Raw genomic sequence first — 14087 nt, 5'->3', positions numbered from 1 at the left:
AAACTGATTACTCACTAAAGACTCATGTTTTCATGCCATTTTAAGTCTTTTTTTAATGCAACAAAGTGGTTATATCTAAGTGTGTGACTTTTTTACTTACTTTTTAAAATCAGTCTTCCCATTACTGCCATTATATTGTTCTTTCAGACTGATTTGTGAACACGAAACGCACACAAGAGGAGGATATATCGCATGAACTAATCACAGCTGATCATAACCAGTCATATCCAATCATATCCCAGTGGAGGCATTGCCTCCTCTCACGTGACTTTCCCCCATTCATTCTCAATTACCCCCCACTAAACCTACCATATGCTTTAGGGGGTCTGTTAAAACTTAATGGGCTCAGGGGATAATGAGAAAAACGCAAATTCCCACTGTAACTTTTCTCGCTGGTGACAGTGTTTCCTTAGAAAAACTAGTGATTTATACACTTTTAATGTTATATTTTGTAATATTGGCTTTGTTTTATTTTTCTACTTTGAATTTTTTTCTCATCCAATTTTTGAGGAGACACTGCTTCCCTTGCCTCTTCTGAGGAAATGCCCCTGATATATATATGCACTCAGAAGTTGGCCTGACAACCCAACAATTGCTACAGAGCAAAAAAAAAATGTGTCTAGTATACTGGATGTTTGGAACGAGGAGGTTATTTTTCAGCCAGACGTCGAGTGGAATCTACTTCCATAATGAAGACAGAGATGTTATTTTCTCTCTCTCTCTCTCATTCTCACCAATTCCATCTGTGTCATTCCCCATCTCCCTCGCTCACTTTCTTTTAATCTTCTCTTTTCATTAAGTTGTCTGTTCTCATGCGGTGTAATCCAGACTGGGAAACCGAGCATCTCTACATGATGGATCCGCTCCCAGTCCTGTTCAGAGCGGCTCAGCCCAACACTTTCATGTGGGGAGCAGGTGCTGAGAAGAGAAACCTCTAAAAGGTTGATGAACTTGACAAGCCTCTCAGTTGATTATTGAATTAATAGTAATAGTTTAGTGATCTAATATTGGCAGCAGGGTCAGATTGACAGGACATTTTTAAAACACTAATTGAACAAATTAATGATCTTAATATACAAGATCATTGTCATTTTGTCCTGCACATACTTGTAAAAAAATAAGGCCAAAGTGAAAGGTTGCATACATGATCTAATGACTGATCTGGTAATTGTATTGCAGTGACATCAGGCTAATAGTAGGTGTTTGGAGGAACACAGGTATTGTGTTTGAGCCTGTCCAAGGCAACGTGGGTGACCTCAGCACAATTGTCTGAGCAGTTCCCGTGGCAATGGGTTGGCAGAGGGTTGCAGGTGAATCCGGGAGAAAAAAAGAGCCTTAATGAGCCTCTGTCCACCTCTGTGAGCATCCAGTGAAAAGAAGCATACAGCTGACCTCATAGGTCTCAAAGGACACACGTGTCTTAGTGTGAGGGAAAAAAATGCAAGGGCAAAACCTGAAAAGCTCTTTATTTTTCTAACACACACACACACACACATATATATATATATATTAGTGGTGGGCCGTTATCGGCGTTAACGTGCTGCGTTAACGTGAGACTTTTATCGGGCGATAAAAAAAATATCGCCGTTAATCTATTCTCAAAATTGGGTTGGGAGCTGGGTCTAAACTACGCAAGCTATGATGACTTTCACCTTGATAGTTTAACGCGGATGTATACCAAAGACTATAGAATATGGTCGCGCGTTTATGTCTCCTCCGCCAAAACACAGACGGGATCGCGTCGTCCTTCATTCATAAAAACCGAATCTACTATAGCGCGAAATGCCACGTAAATTCGTCGTTTTTTGGATTCATAAATCAAATATGGTCTGTCACTTAATTCAAATCGCGATATGGACTAGTGTCTGTGAAAACTGAAATGCAAAAAGACCGTTTTAATATGAATCCGGTATGTTCCGTTTGCCTAGCTGTATGTATGAAATTCATACTATGAATGGTGGAGACGCGCTTTTACTACACGCATACTGAAACACACGTGACGCTCCCGATAATTTTTGGCATTTGCATCTCACATTGCATCTCCAAAACTGCTGTGAGTGTCACTTATACCGTTTCATTTGAGAAAACTCGCATCATGTCATACTGAATACACAGAAACTTCACGGCAACCTGTCAAAATAAAAGTACGGTGTAACATGTTTAGTCATTATTTGGGTAGCACACATATTCTGAATGCCTTCAGCAGAATTCAAATTAGCCATTTTAATCTAGATTAATCTAGATTAATTCCAAAAATTAATCTAGATTAATCTAGATTAAAAAAATTAATCTATGCCCACCCCTAATATATATATATATATATATATATATATATGTAGTCAGTATATTCATTATGTTTTTCTCTGATCAAGCTCTGTCTTCTCAATGTCTTTCTTAAAAGTGTTTTTTTTTTTACTTTTGTTTGTATTGTTCAGTCTGTTCATAATTCACTGACTGAAGTACAGCCTCACAATGTCACTAATCATAACACTTTTAATGCTTTAGACAGGAATAGAGACTAATGAATAATCTTGATAAGCCTTTAATAATAGATTCAAAGTGAGGTTACACAGTTAAAGTCAAAAGTTTACGTACACTTTGCAGAATCTGCCAAATGTGAATTAATTTACCGAAATAAGAGGGCTCATACAAAATGCACATTTTTTTATTTTGTACTGACCTGAACAAGATATTTCACATAAAAAAACATTTTCATATAGTCCACAAGAGAAAATAATAGTTGAATTATAAAAATTACCCCATTTAAAAGTTTACATACATTTGATTTTTAATACTATACACAGCAAAATCACAGCTGTTTTTTAGTGATAGTAGGATCATAAAAAATGCATGTTAATTTTATTTAGTACTGACCTGAATAAGATAGTTCACGTAAAAGTTGTTTATATATTGTTCACAAGAGAAAATAATACCTGAATTTATAAAAAATTACCCTGTTCAAAAGTTTACATGAACTTCTTAATACTGTGTTGTTTCTTGAATGATCCACCGCTGTGTTTTTTGTTTAGTGATAGTTGTTCATGAGTCCATTGTTTGTCCTGAACAGTTAAACTCCCCGCTATTCTTCAAAAAATCTGTCAAAAAACACAGTCTGTTTAAAAGATATCTCACAGGTTAAATACTAGAATTGTAACAATTTAAAGATTTCAAGCAATAATATATCCATCATAATGTGTTTAAATTGGCTCAGTGAGTCACATAAAGAGCAGAACAGTTGTGACAGATATTTTTTCTGTGTATTTTGATAGTGTGATGATGCAGAGATGAGGTGAATTTATCACTCATGGGAGTGAGAGTCTCATTTGATTTGATGAATGGTAATGAGTTTCTCTCACCGACTCAATAAAGAGGCCAAAAGACATTCTCTCTCTCTCTCTCTCTCTCTCTCTCTCTCTCTCTCTCTCTCTCTCTCTCTCTCTCTCTCTCTCTCTCTCTCTCTTACCAATCACAGAAACAGCAGCTTACAGAATCATAAAGAGTCAACAGCCCTCACAATACGAGAAGAAATTTCAGCTTCATCTTTGCACCTTAAAAGTCTCTCTCTCCCCGTCGCTCTGCACGACGCTGTCTCTCATACTGTTTCCTACTGTATGGTACTGTTTGTGTGTAATCCTCTCTCCCTGGCTCTTTGTTCCTCTTTCTCTTTCCCCCATGTGCTCTCAAGTAGAGACGTCAGCTCTCCAAGTCACAAACAATAAAGGCTGTAAACTTCTGGCTCCCAGACCTTTAGTCTTGACAAAATGTTCATGTGTCTTCACAGGCGGGATTCTGCTTGGCTTGTAGCACTAATATCACAAACAAGAGATGAGAGAATGAGAGGCTAGGAAACGGCACAAACCAGCTCAGAGTCTGGCAGTACAAAGCGGCCGACACAACACTCGGCAAAGACAAAAGGCAGTCAGAGATGAATTATGCAAATGCTGGGAAAAAAAAGGACTACTGGAGCCCTGATTTCAGCTTGACGTCTGTAAACAGGAAGCTTCATTTATATTGGAGTATCGCTACTGTGTGAGAGGTTTTGTAACTGTTAATCGGCTTCCTGTCAAAGTAAATACTGATGTGACAATACGCATATATTATGCTCTGGTTAAAGGAATAGTTTACCCAAAGATTACAGTTCTTTTGTTTTCATATAATATCAGGGCTGGAAATAAATGATGACAAAAATTATATTTTAGGGTGAACTTTCCCTTTAAGAGACATGATCCTGAAGTTTAGTAAGTGCGATTCTACACACACATCGACAAACACACTTGTGGATGTTGGATATCTCTTTTGTGCTGTAGGATAGATCTGGCTTTCAAGTGTTCGCTGACAGAACATCTCCAGTGGACAAGCCACATTGCTCTCATCTCTGTCAACACCCACCCACATGATTAACTATTTAACAGCACAGGCAAAATCTAAAAGAGAAAATTTTGGAGGAGACGTATGAGAAATAGAGAAAAAACCCTGTCTGCTTCACCTGGGAAAACATGGCAGAGAGAGAAGATAGATGAATTTTTTCAGCTTACTGCTGAACTTACAGCTCTCTGAACAACTACATTTCTGATTCAACTTCAGTCCAAAGTAAGACTATAACACAGCTGATTAAATCACACTATTCACAGATCGATCTCAACACAGTAAGGCAAAATATCTTTGATTTAAAACCCACAGAAATCCATGACACTCCCATGCCGTGGAGCCAAATTGGCAGAGATGAGGGCACTGACACCAGCTGTACAATTGCGGGTCTGATATTGCTTTTACACAACAGTTCAATAAACAAGAAGTTAACATTAATTTATTTACATTTTAGACACAATATCAGCAGTGACTGTCTGTTTTTGCTCAGTCAGTGAGAAAAGATCCAAACGAAATGGAATCACTGTTGTGCATCTCCTAGAAACACACAGAACTGGTGTTTTATTCCTGAATTGATCCACAATTTGAATGAATCACTTATGTGAATCATTCATTGACTCATTTATAGAGACATTGGCTGTTTCTGAAATCGCATATTCTTTGAGTAGGTACATCTTTTGAATAAAAAAAAATTATATATAGCATGCATGTTTGTAGTATAAATATAACCCAGACATTCCATACCATACCAGTGCTTTATTGCCACTCACAAATCCTCTTCCATGTCCTGATTGGATAGTAAAGAGTCCTTCCTACCTGATCTCATAACGAAAACATACCTGTGGGAACTGTTCGCAAGATGCAAAATACGTACAAAAAAGTACATATCACTGCCGTTTTCAACAGAAATGAACACTAGAGGGGGTAAAACAGTGAGCACTTGCAATTGTTTTAGTACACAGTTATGATTACAGCTCCATATGTTTTGCTTTCCGAACATAACACGTTTACTCGGTAGCTCAGCCGGCACAGAATCGGATTTAGGAATGCAGAATCCTTGGGTACAAATAGACTAGAATAGAAAAGAATCAAAAAGACTTACTATGAAAGAGCTGAAAGATGAGAGATCGAAAAACAAGCTAAAACGGCATGTTTGCAATTGTGTTTTTACCTCACATTTGCTTTTGTTATTTTAAAATGTCACAGAATCTTAGTGTTATTGCAACACTCAACGGACATATTAAGTCGCAAATGCAGTGCAAATGCAGCCATATGTACGTTCAAAAGAACACTCATTTAGTCCCACTCAGTGGGGAGTTCACATTGAATATATCACAAAACATACATGGCAGTACATATTTTGCCTCTTGCGAAAAAGTTCCAAATGTTTTTTAAAGATTAATTTGACATCAGTAACTTCTTTTCTACCCGCATAGTTCAGTGTTTTAGAATGAATCACTTGAGTCAATGATTCAGTGACTCTTGTATAAAGAGAGTTCCTTGTTTCATTCCTGAATGATTCAGTGTTTTCTAATTAATCACTTAAGTGAGTTATTTAATGACTCACTTATAAAGACATTCCTTAGTTTCATCCATAAATTAATCAGTGAATGATTCAAATTACTTACTCATAAAGACACTTGTCACTTGCTGAAAAAACGCTGAAAAATCATCACTACTACAGAACTAAACAAAAAGAAAATAGCTTAGAGGATTTAATAAAATAAGCGTGACAACTATCCAAATTGCTTTTATTTGTTTGTCTTTCTTCTCTATTCTTTCTGTTTTGATGAGATTAAATCAATATTTCTTGCTTGTAAAAACTAAATCTGCTATTATGGCTGAGGTAAGGGTTATTATTGTGACAAGGATCCTGTGAGAAGACATATAACTCGTGTCACTGGGGCAGACTCTAAAGCCTCTGTCATCCTGTCACTCACAGAAGACTGTGGGGGTCAAACGCTGGCCAGACAAGAGCCGTACATGATTTCAGGGTCAGTGTTACTTCTCCTCAAGATGTTAGTGCAGTGGCCTGCTGAATCCGTCACAGTGGAGGAATGGATCTGGTGGGATATTGGGATTATGATGAATGGGCCTGGAGTTAAAGATAGATGCATCACAGCTTTCATCTTGAAGTGCGGCTCTGTGTTTTACAGAAGCGCTGTCATTGCTTGTGGAGAGAGAATATAAGCATTTTTTTTTTTTTTTGTCATTTCTACACTGGCTCAGCAACTGGCTTATATGCTACTAATGTGGTGACTCACAGACAGGATAATACCCACAAAGATGAAAGAGGTTTTGTTCAAGGAATAATATAAAGAAACCAAAACTGAATGAAGATTAATGTGCATATTCTGTATTGTATAAAGCTTATGTGCATATTCAGTAATATCTCTATTGTAGCTATCCAGAAATTTCTGCAATTATTTCAGCCTAAACCACTTAACATACTAATTGTATTTGAACTTATTTTCTTTTTTGTAGCCAAGATGTTCACGCTTTATGGCAAATTAGTGTGAGAGTGCAATTCCATGAAAGCATTGATGGGAGTGGAAAGTTCTGTGGCTGATCTATTGACAGTACACACAATAAAGAACACAAACGCAACCAGATCATTTCCATAATGACCAATGCGATCTACCAAGAGTAGGGCAAATTAGCAACTGGTTTATTTTGTGTGTGGGTGTGTGTGGGGAAAATAATGGCACAAATATCAGTAAAATGACTACCACAAGCCTTAGTGAATTCATTTAAATACTCTCCTCCCATAAATTTTGTTCCTGAAAGAGAAAGGGAAACAAATGCATATGCAATAAGTGACTGTCCATGCATTTTGAATGCTAATTTTTCAAAGCACATCTTTGATAAATCATTACAGTGGTTTTTAAACACCAACGGATTGTTGCACTGACGCAAGCTGTTAAATCTGTCCCTTAAAGTTCACCCAAAAATTTTAATTCTGTCATTAATTACTCACCCTCATATCGCTCCAAACCCGTAAGACCTTCGTTCATCCTTAGGACACAAATGGAGATATTTTTGACAAAATCCGAGAGCCTTTTGACCCAGCATAGACAGCAGCGCAACTACTACGTTCAAGGCCCTGAAATCTAGTAAGGACATCGATAAAATCAACCTGATCTCATGACGAAAACGCACCTGTGGGAACTTTTTCGCAAGATGCTAAATACTTACCGACATGTACAGTCGTGGCCAAAAGTTTTGAGAATGACACAAATATTAGTTTTCACAAAGTTTGCTGCTCAACTGCTTTTAGATCTTTGTTTCAGTTGTTTCTGTGATGTACTGAAGTATTTGCAGTGTTGGCCCTTCTTTTTCAGGACCTCTGTAATTCGACTGGGCATGCTCTCAATCAACTTCTGGGCCAAATCCTGACTGATAGCAACCCATTCTTTCATAATTACTTCTTGGAGTTTGTCATAATTACTGGGTTTTTGTTTGTCCACCCGCCTCTTGAGGATTGACCACAAGTTCTCAATGGGACTAAGATCTGGGGAGTTTCCAGGCCATGGACCCAAAATTTCAACGTTTTGGTCCCCGAGCCACTTAGTTATCACTTTTGCCTTATGGCACGGTGCTCCATCGTGCTGGAAAATGCATTGTTCTTCACCAAACTGTTGTTGGATTGTTGGAAGAAGTTGCTGTTGGAGGGTGTTTTGGTACCATTCTTTATTCATGGCTGTGTTTTGGGGCAAAATTGTGAGTGAGGCCACTCCCTTGGATGAGAAGCAACCCCACACATGAATGGTCTCAGGATGCTTTACTGTTGGCATGACACAGGACTGATGGTAGCGCTCACCTTATCTTCTCCGGACAAGCCTTTTTCCAGATGCCCCAAACAATCGGAAAGAGGCTTCATCAGAGAATATGACTTTGCCCCAGTCCTCAGCAGTCCACCCGCCATACTTTTTGCAGAAGATCAATCTGTCCCTGATGTTTTTTTTTTGGAGAGAAGTGGCTTCTTTGCTGCCCTTCTTGACACCAGGCCATCTTCCAAAAGTCTTCGCCTCACTGTGCGTGCAGATGCGCTCACATCTGCCTGCTGCCATTCCTGAGCAAGCTCTGCACTGGTGGCACTCCGATCCCGCAGCTGAATCCTCTTTAGGAGACGATCCTGGCACTTGCTGGACTTTCTTGGACGCCCCCGAAGCCTTCTTAACAATGCAGTGGAAAGGTTTTTTTGGGGATTAAGTTCATTTTCATGGCAAAGAAGGACTATGCAATTCATCTGATCACTCTTCATAACATTCTGGAGTATATGCAAATTGGGTTGTTGAATTCTTAGAAAGTAATGTGGAATAATTGAATTTGGTCCGTTGAATTCTACGAAAATAATGCACACCCGAGGTGTAATGCCTTGAATTCCTTCATTTCCATAGAATTCAACGGACCGAAGTCAATTATTCCGCTTATACTATGGTTACCACACCTTAAGACATCAATCAGATGATATATTTCAAGACATTCGTCTGGTATTTGTCCTTAAAACGCTATTGTGTGTAGGATTAATTTCTTACGCAGCTCATCCAACGCCTTTGTTGCTAATTCCAAAATGTCATTTTAGACCTAGAAAGGACACTTGAGCCGTTGATAGCAAACAAATGAAGTTAATAATGAAGTTAAGACAGACTGACAGACTGACAGACAGACAGAAAGAGAGAGGGAGAGAGAGATTAAGCTTGTGAAGTCTGTGCATCTCTCAAAAGTGATTGGCAGCATCGTCTCTACTAATAGTGAAACATTAAGTTAATTTTCTTCAAGACCATGCTGTTGCTACCTGACTTGTAAGAAATGTAGTTTTTAAGTTATTAATTGTCAGAGCAGAGCTAACAACATTAACGCATATGCTAACGTGTGTGCAAACTGTATGTGTCTGCGTCTGTAAAGGAGAGAGAGTGGGAGAAATGGAAGTTGTGCTTTCCATACATAATAAATCGTAATATTGTATCAAAAACATGAAAATAATCTGTCATTTTTATTCTATTGTTTACTGTATTTACTTGTTCGGCCAGTGTCGTTGTGGTTTTGGGTTATTTTGCTGTTTTGGGCTGTAAAGACCTTTTAAATAACTGAAATCGTGTGGCAAAGTGATATAGACATGTAATGCGGTCAAGTGCTGTGTATGGCAAGTATGCCGTTTTTGCCTGTTTTTTGATCTTTTATCTTTTAGCTCTTTAATCGTGAGTCTTTTTTTTTTTTTCACGGGATTCGTACCCAAGGATTTTGCACCCTAAGTCCAGTTCCGAGCCGGCTGAGCTTATGAGATCGTTCGTTTTTGTTAGAAACTGCAGTGATTTGTACATATTGGTATGTATTTCACGTCTTACGAAAAAAACAACATGAGATCAGGTGAGATAAAATAGTCCTAAAATAATAAAATAGCGACTATATTCAACAATTTCAACAAGTTGTTGAATAGAGTATTCAGAAAGATCTCGGATTTCATTAAAAAGATCTTAATTTGTGTTCCAGGGACACAGAACCTGTAATATATTTGCATAAAAAATTGCTTTTGGATTTTATTGACATCTATTTGCATACAGAATGAGACTGAAAACAAAATGATGCTTGATGCGCATGTCATTTACACCATACAAAAAGCTCAAACTTAATCTTACCTAAAACTTTACAAGTTTTAATCATGTGTATGTCCTTCAGGAATGATTATATAGAGGCTTCAAATTAAGATTTTTTGTTGTTGTAGTGGCATCAGTTCAGCTTTGTGGCCTTCAGAAATTAAGAAACTTTGTACTGTTGCATTGTTTTCTGGTTTATTTGTTCTCTGTGCTGATATTGACTGTAATCAACAGCCTGTGAAAGCATATCGACAAAGAGTAGGTGTGTGTATGTGCGCATGCACTTGGGTGTGTTGCATTTTAGTTTTAAAAGAGAAGGGGAAATGTGACAGCTGTTGCCTAGGCAACCACCTCACACATGAACATTTTCACCTGGGCGTGTAACAAAAGCACAAATAGCTGAACCTCAGAGATGATTCCCGAAAGGGCTACTGATTTTTGTTCAGCGGTGAGGGGTTAAATGTTTGGAGACAAAAACTTGGGTCGTATAAGGCCATCCCTGGCTTTCAGCAACTGTCCTGTTCCTTAATCTTTTTTCCTCCTCTCTCTTTTCTTTGCAATCATTTTTGCTGTTTCAAACTTGATCAAAGCTCAATCACAATCTCTCTTTCTCCATCTCCCAGCTGGCAACGTGGGACTCTGATCGTGGGCTGAACGGCAGTCTGAGGGAGAACCGGGCTGAGCATGGCATGCAAGGAATTACCCTAAAAGTGGTGACCTTACTGGTGCGTATTTCAGTAAATCTGATTCAGCTCCCCGTTGGTACAATCAATGTCTTACTGATGTCGGCTTACTCTTACAGTCACTGTAGAATAAAAAGCATAACATGATGTTCAAACTGTAAGTAGGGCATGTTCATGGAATAACATTTTTGTCAAGCAATCATTTCTCCTCCCGCCAACACCAATTCTTGGTGAAAGGATGTTGTTTAAGCCACTAACCCCATTCCTAAGCCTAACTGTGACCTTAATGCTAATATCAAATTTGACTGGTAAATAATAATGTTATTCCAGGAGTGTTATTCCAACAAAGATGTATAGATTGGATTGTAGGAACTTTATTCCATAAATAACGATTGCTTTTCCAGGAACATGCCCTACTTATTGTAATCAGGTGTAATGCAGAAAAACATTGGAGTGTCATCTGTCCTTAAACTACATTTCCGTTCAAAAGTTTGGAATCAGTAAGCTTTTATAAAGAAGTTTCTTATGCTCATCAAGGCTGCATTTATTTGATCCAAAAATAATAAAAAATACAGTAATATTGTGCAATATTATTTCAATCTAAAATAACTGTTTTATATGTGAATATATTTTAAAATGTAATTTATTCTTGTTATTCAAAGCGGAATTTTCAGCATCATTACTCCAGTCTTCAGTGTCACATGATCCTTCAGAAATCATTCTAATATGCTGATTTATTATCAATGTTGAAAACAATAGCATTTGTTTAAAATTGAAATCTTTTGTAACAATATAAACTACCATTTAAATGTTTGTGGTCAGTACATTTTTCTTCTTTTTTTATTAATACTTTCATTCAGCAAAGATGTGCTGAACTGATAAAAAGTGATAGCAAAGATTTATATTGTTAGGGGAAAATCCTATTTTGAATAGGGGAATCTGTTTTGAATAAATGCTGTTTTTTGTTTTTTATTCATCAAAGAATCCTAAAAAATATCACAGGTTCAAAAAAAATTAAATTAAGTGGCACAACTGTTCATAAAAATAATAAATCAGAATTAGAATGATTTCTGAAGGATCATGTGACACTAACAACTGAAGTAATCAAGTTCAAGTTCAAGTTCAATTTTATTTGTATAGCACATTTACAACAGCCTTCAGGCTGACCAAAGTGCTTCACAGAAAAGCAAAATCATAAAACATACCACAAAAACAAATACACAAAAGTAAAACAACCCGTTTTAAAACAACTGTATAAAAAAATCAATACACTAAAGAGAAAAAAATAGGTTTTGAGCCAGGACTTAAAAGAAGACAGAGAAGGTGCCGTTCTAATCTCTAAAGGCAAGGTATTCCAAAGTTGAGGCCCTGCTATACCGCAAATGCACGCGCCCCTCTACGCTTGAGCCTCGCGAGTGGGACTACTAATAGAGCCTGGTCACAAGATCTTAGTGTTCTAGATGGAGAGTAAAGACGAAGAAGTTCAGAGAGGTAGACGGGAGCTAGGTTATGTAGAGATTTATACACAAAGAGAAGGATTTTAAAATTAATTCTCTGAGAGACCGGCAGCCAGTGAAGATCTTTCAGAATCGGGGTGATGTGTTCATGTTTATGGCATTTACGAAGAAGTCGCATTTTGGACAAGCTGTAGGCGTGCAATTTGAGACTTGGATATACCGCAATATAAAGAATTGCAGTAATCTAGACGAGACGTAACGAATGCATGAACAGCCATTTCTAAAGTTTTGGGAGTGAGAAAGTGTTTCAGACAGTAGTCGAAGCTGATAGAATCTGGATCCAAAAACGGAGGCGATATGTTTATCAAATTTTAAATGCTGGTCAATGAGGACACCAAGGTTACGCACCTGCGAGGATCTAAAGACAGATAAACTGTCCAGGTCAGGGCTAATACACTGAGAGTTCTCATTAGGACCAAAAACAATTACCTCGGTCTTGTCTTCATTTAGGAAGAGGAAGTTTTGAGCTAGCCATGATTTAACCTCCTCTAGACACTGCAAAAGATTAGTGGTAGCAGTAGCATTGTTTCTTTTGATAATGATGCTGAAAATTCATCTTTGCATCACAGAAGCAAATTATATTCTATATAATATATTAAAAAGAAAACCGTTATTTTAAACTGTAATAATATTTCACAATATCACAGCTTTTTTCTGCATTTTTTATCAAGTAAATGAAGCCTTAATGAGCACAGGAGAATTCATTAGAAAATCTTAAAATCATTACAAATCTCACTGAACACAAACTTTTGAATGGCAGTGTACATCTAACAGTATACTAATTGTGGCTAGGACTGTGTAAAAATATTGATTTTCCAGTTCATTTGAATGACTGTGACTCTAAAATCAGGCTGCATGCAGAAACAGTGTGACAAGTAAATCTTAAACTTTCTATACTTTCATGGAAGATTATGACTTAGTATACTTGAGCTTATATTCATTTTACACCATTTTAAAATAAGAAATGCCATTTTAAAATAGGCCTAATTATTATTTAATAACAAATTGACACCATGCAATAATAAGAAGTACAATTTCTGAAATCTGCCCTATTCTATAAATTTTCAAATCAAATCAGAATTAAACTGACATCTTGTTACTACAATATATCATGGATCACAGTGACATGTTTATGATTCTCATAAACAGTATAGGTTTCCACATGGTTGCGCTGTGTGGTTTTTGTCTTGTCTCTCGTCAGACATCATTATTTTAGTCATGCAGACTCTCAATAGTTTTCACCAGGGATTCCTTTGGGGTTTGCTCTTTATTTATTCTCCAGTCTATCATTGTTGTGGTTTCTCTAAATACAATTACAGTGCACTGGCCTGAGTCTCAGATATTTCATCTGTCTGTATTTGAGTGCACAAGGCCTGCTTCACAAACAGTCAATCTTGTTTGGTGGCGATATTCCTTTCTGCAAATTGCCCAGGTGAATTTAAAAAGGTAATTTCTGTCTGATGAGGCATTGCACGCTTCCCTGGCGTAACAGGTCAGCTGAAACACTTCATTTAGATTAACCTGAGACCATAGGGTCCCAGCTTTCACTGGTAAAAGTGTCACGTCAGCCACTGTTTTGAATGTGACAGAAAGCCATTCTAACCACAAGTCACGACCCGAACAGACAGATTCGCCACAAAAATAGGGCTCACGATCAATATTAAATCTTTTATTTGCAAAAATATGTCCAGACTTATTAGTCAGGGTGTTATCTGCTTTCATCTTTGCTTCCTCTTCAAATGAATAAATGATAAGATTCAATCTAAATCTGTCTGACACTAACGGCAAATAATAGCTATGTCAGCTTTTAAGCCTGTCCATTACTGTCAAGATGCCTTGGGAAATGCATGTAAATTATGGGAAATCTAAGCTTCTAATGCCATTGTCTGAAAACATCTACAAATGAATTCTCTTGTCTATAC

The 14087-nt window shown here is 37.4% G+C and overlaps 1 protein-coding gene across 1 annotated transcript in view; it reads left to right on the top strand.

Annotated features, from left to right (window-relative positions):
• grid1a (glutamate receptor, ionotropic, delta 1a) overlaps positions 1-14087 on the top strand; it is a 154380-nt gene that overhangs the window by 113422 nt on the left and 26871 nt on the right. The window contains exon 7 of the mRNA XM_073826752.1: positions 10589-10690. Coding sequence (XP_073682853.1) covers positions 10589-10690 — 102 coding nt within the window. The remainder of the gene's footprint in view (positions 1-10588; positions 10691-14087) is intronic.

The sequence above is a fragment of the Garra rufa genome, chromosome 21 (assembly GCF_049309525.1).
Source record: "Garra rufa chromosome 21, GarRuf1.0, whole genome shotgun sequence".
In the NCBI taxonomy this organism is placed as follows: domain Eukaryota; kingdom Metazoa; phylum Chordata; class Actinopteri; order Cypriniformes; family Cyprinidae; genus Garra; species Garra rufa.
This window is presented reverse-complemented; position numbering and strand designations above follow the sequence as displayed.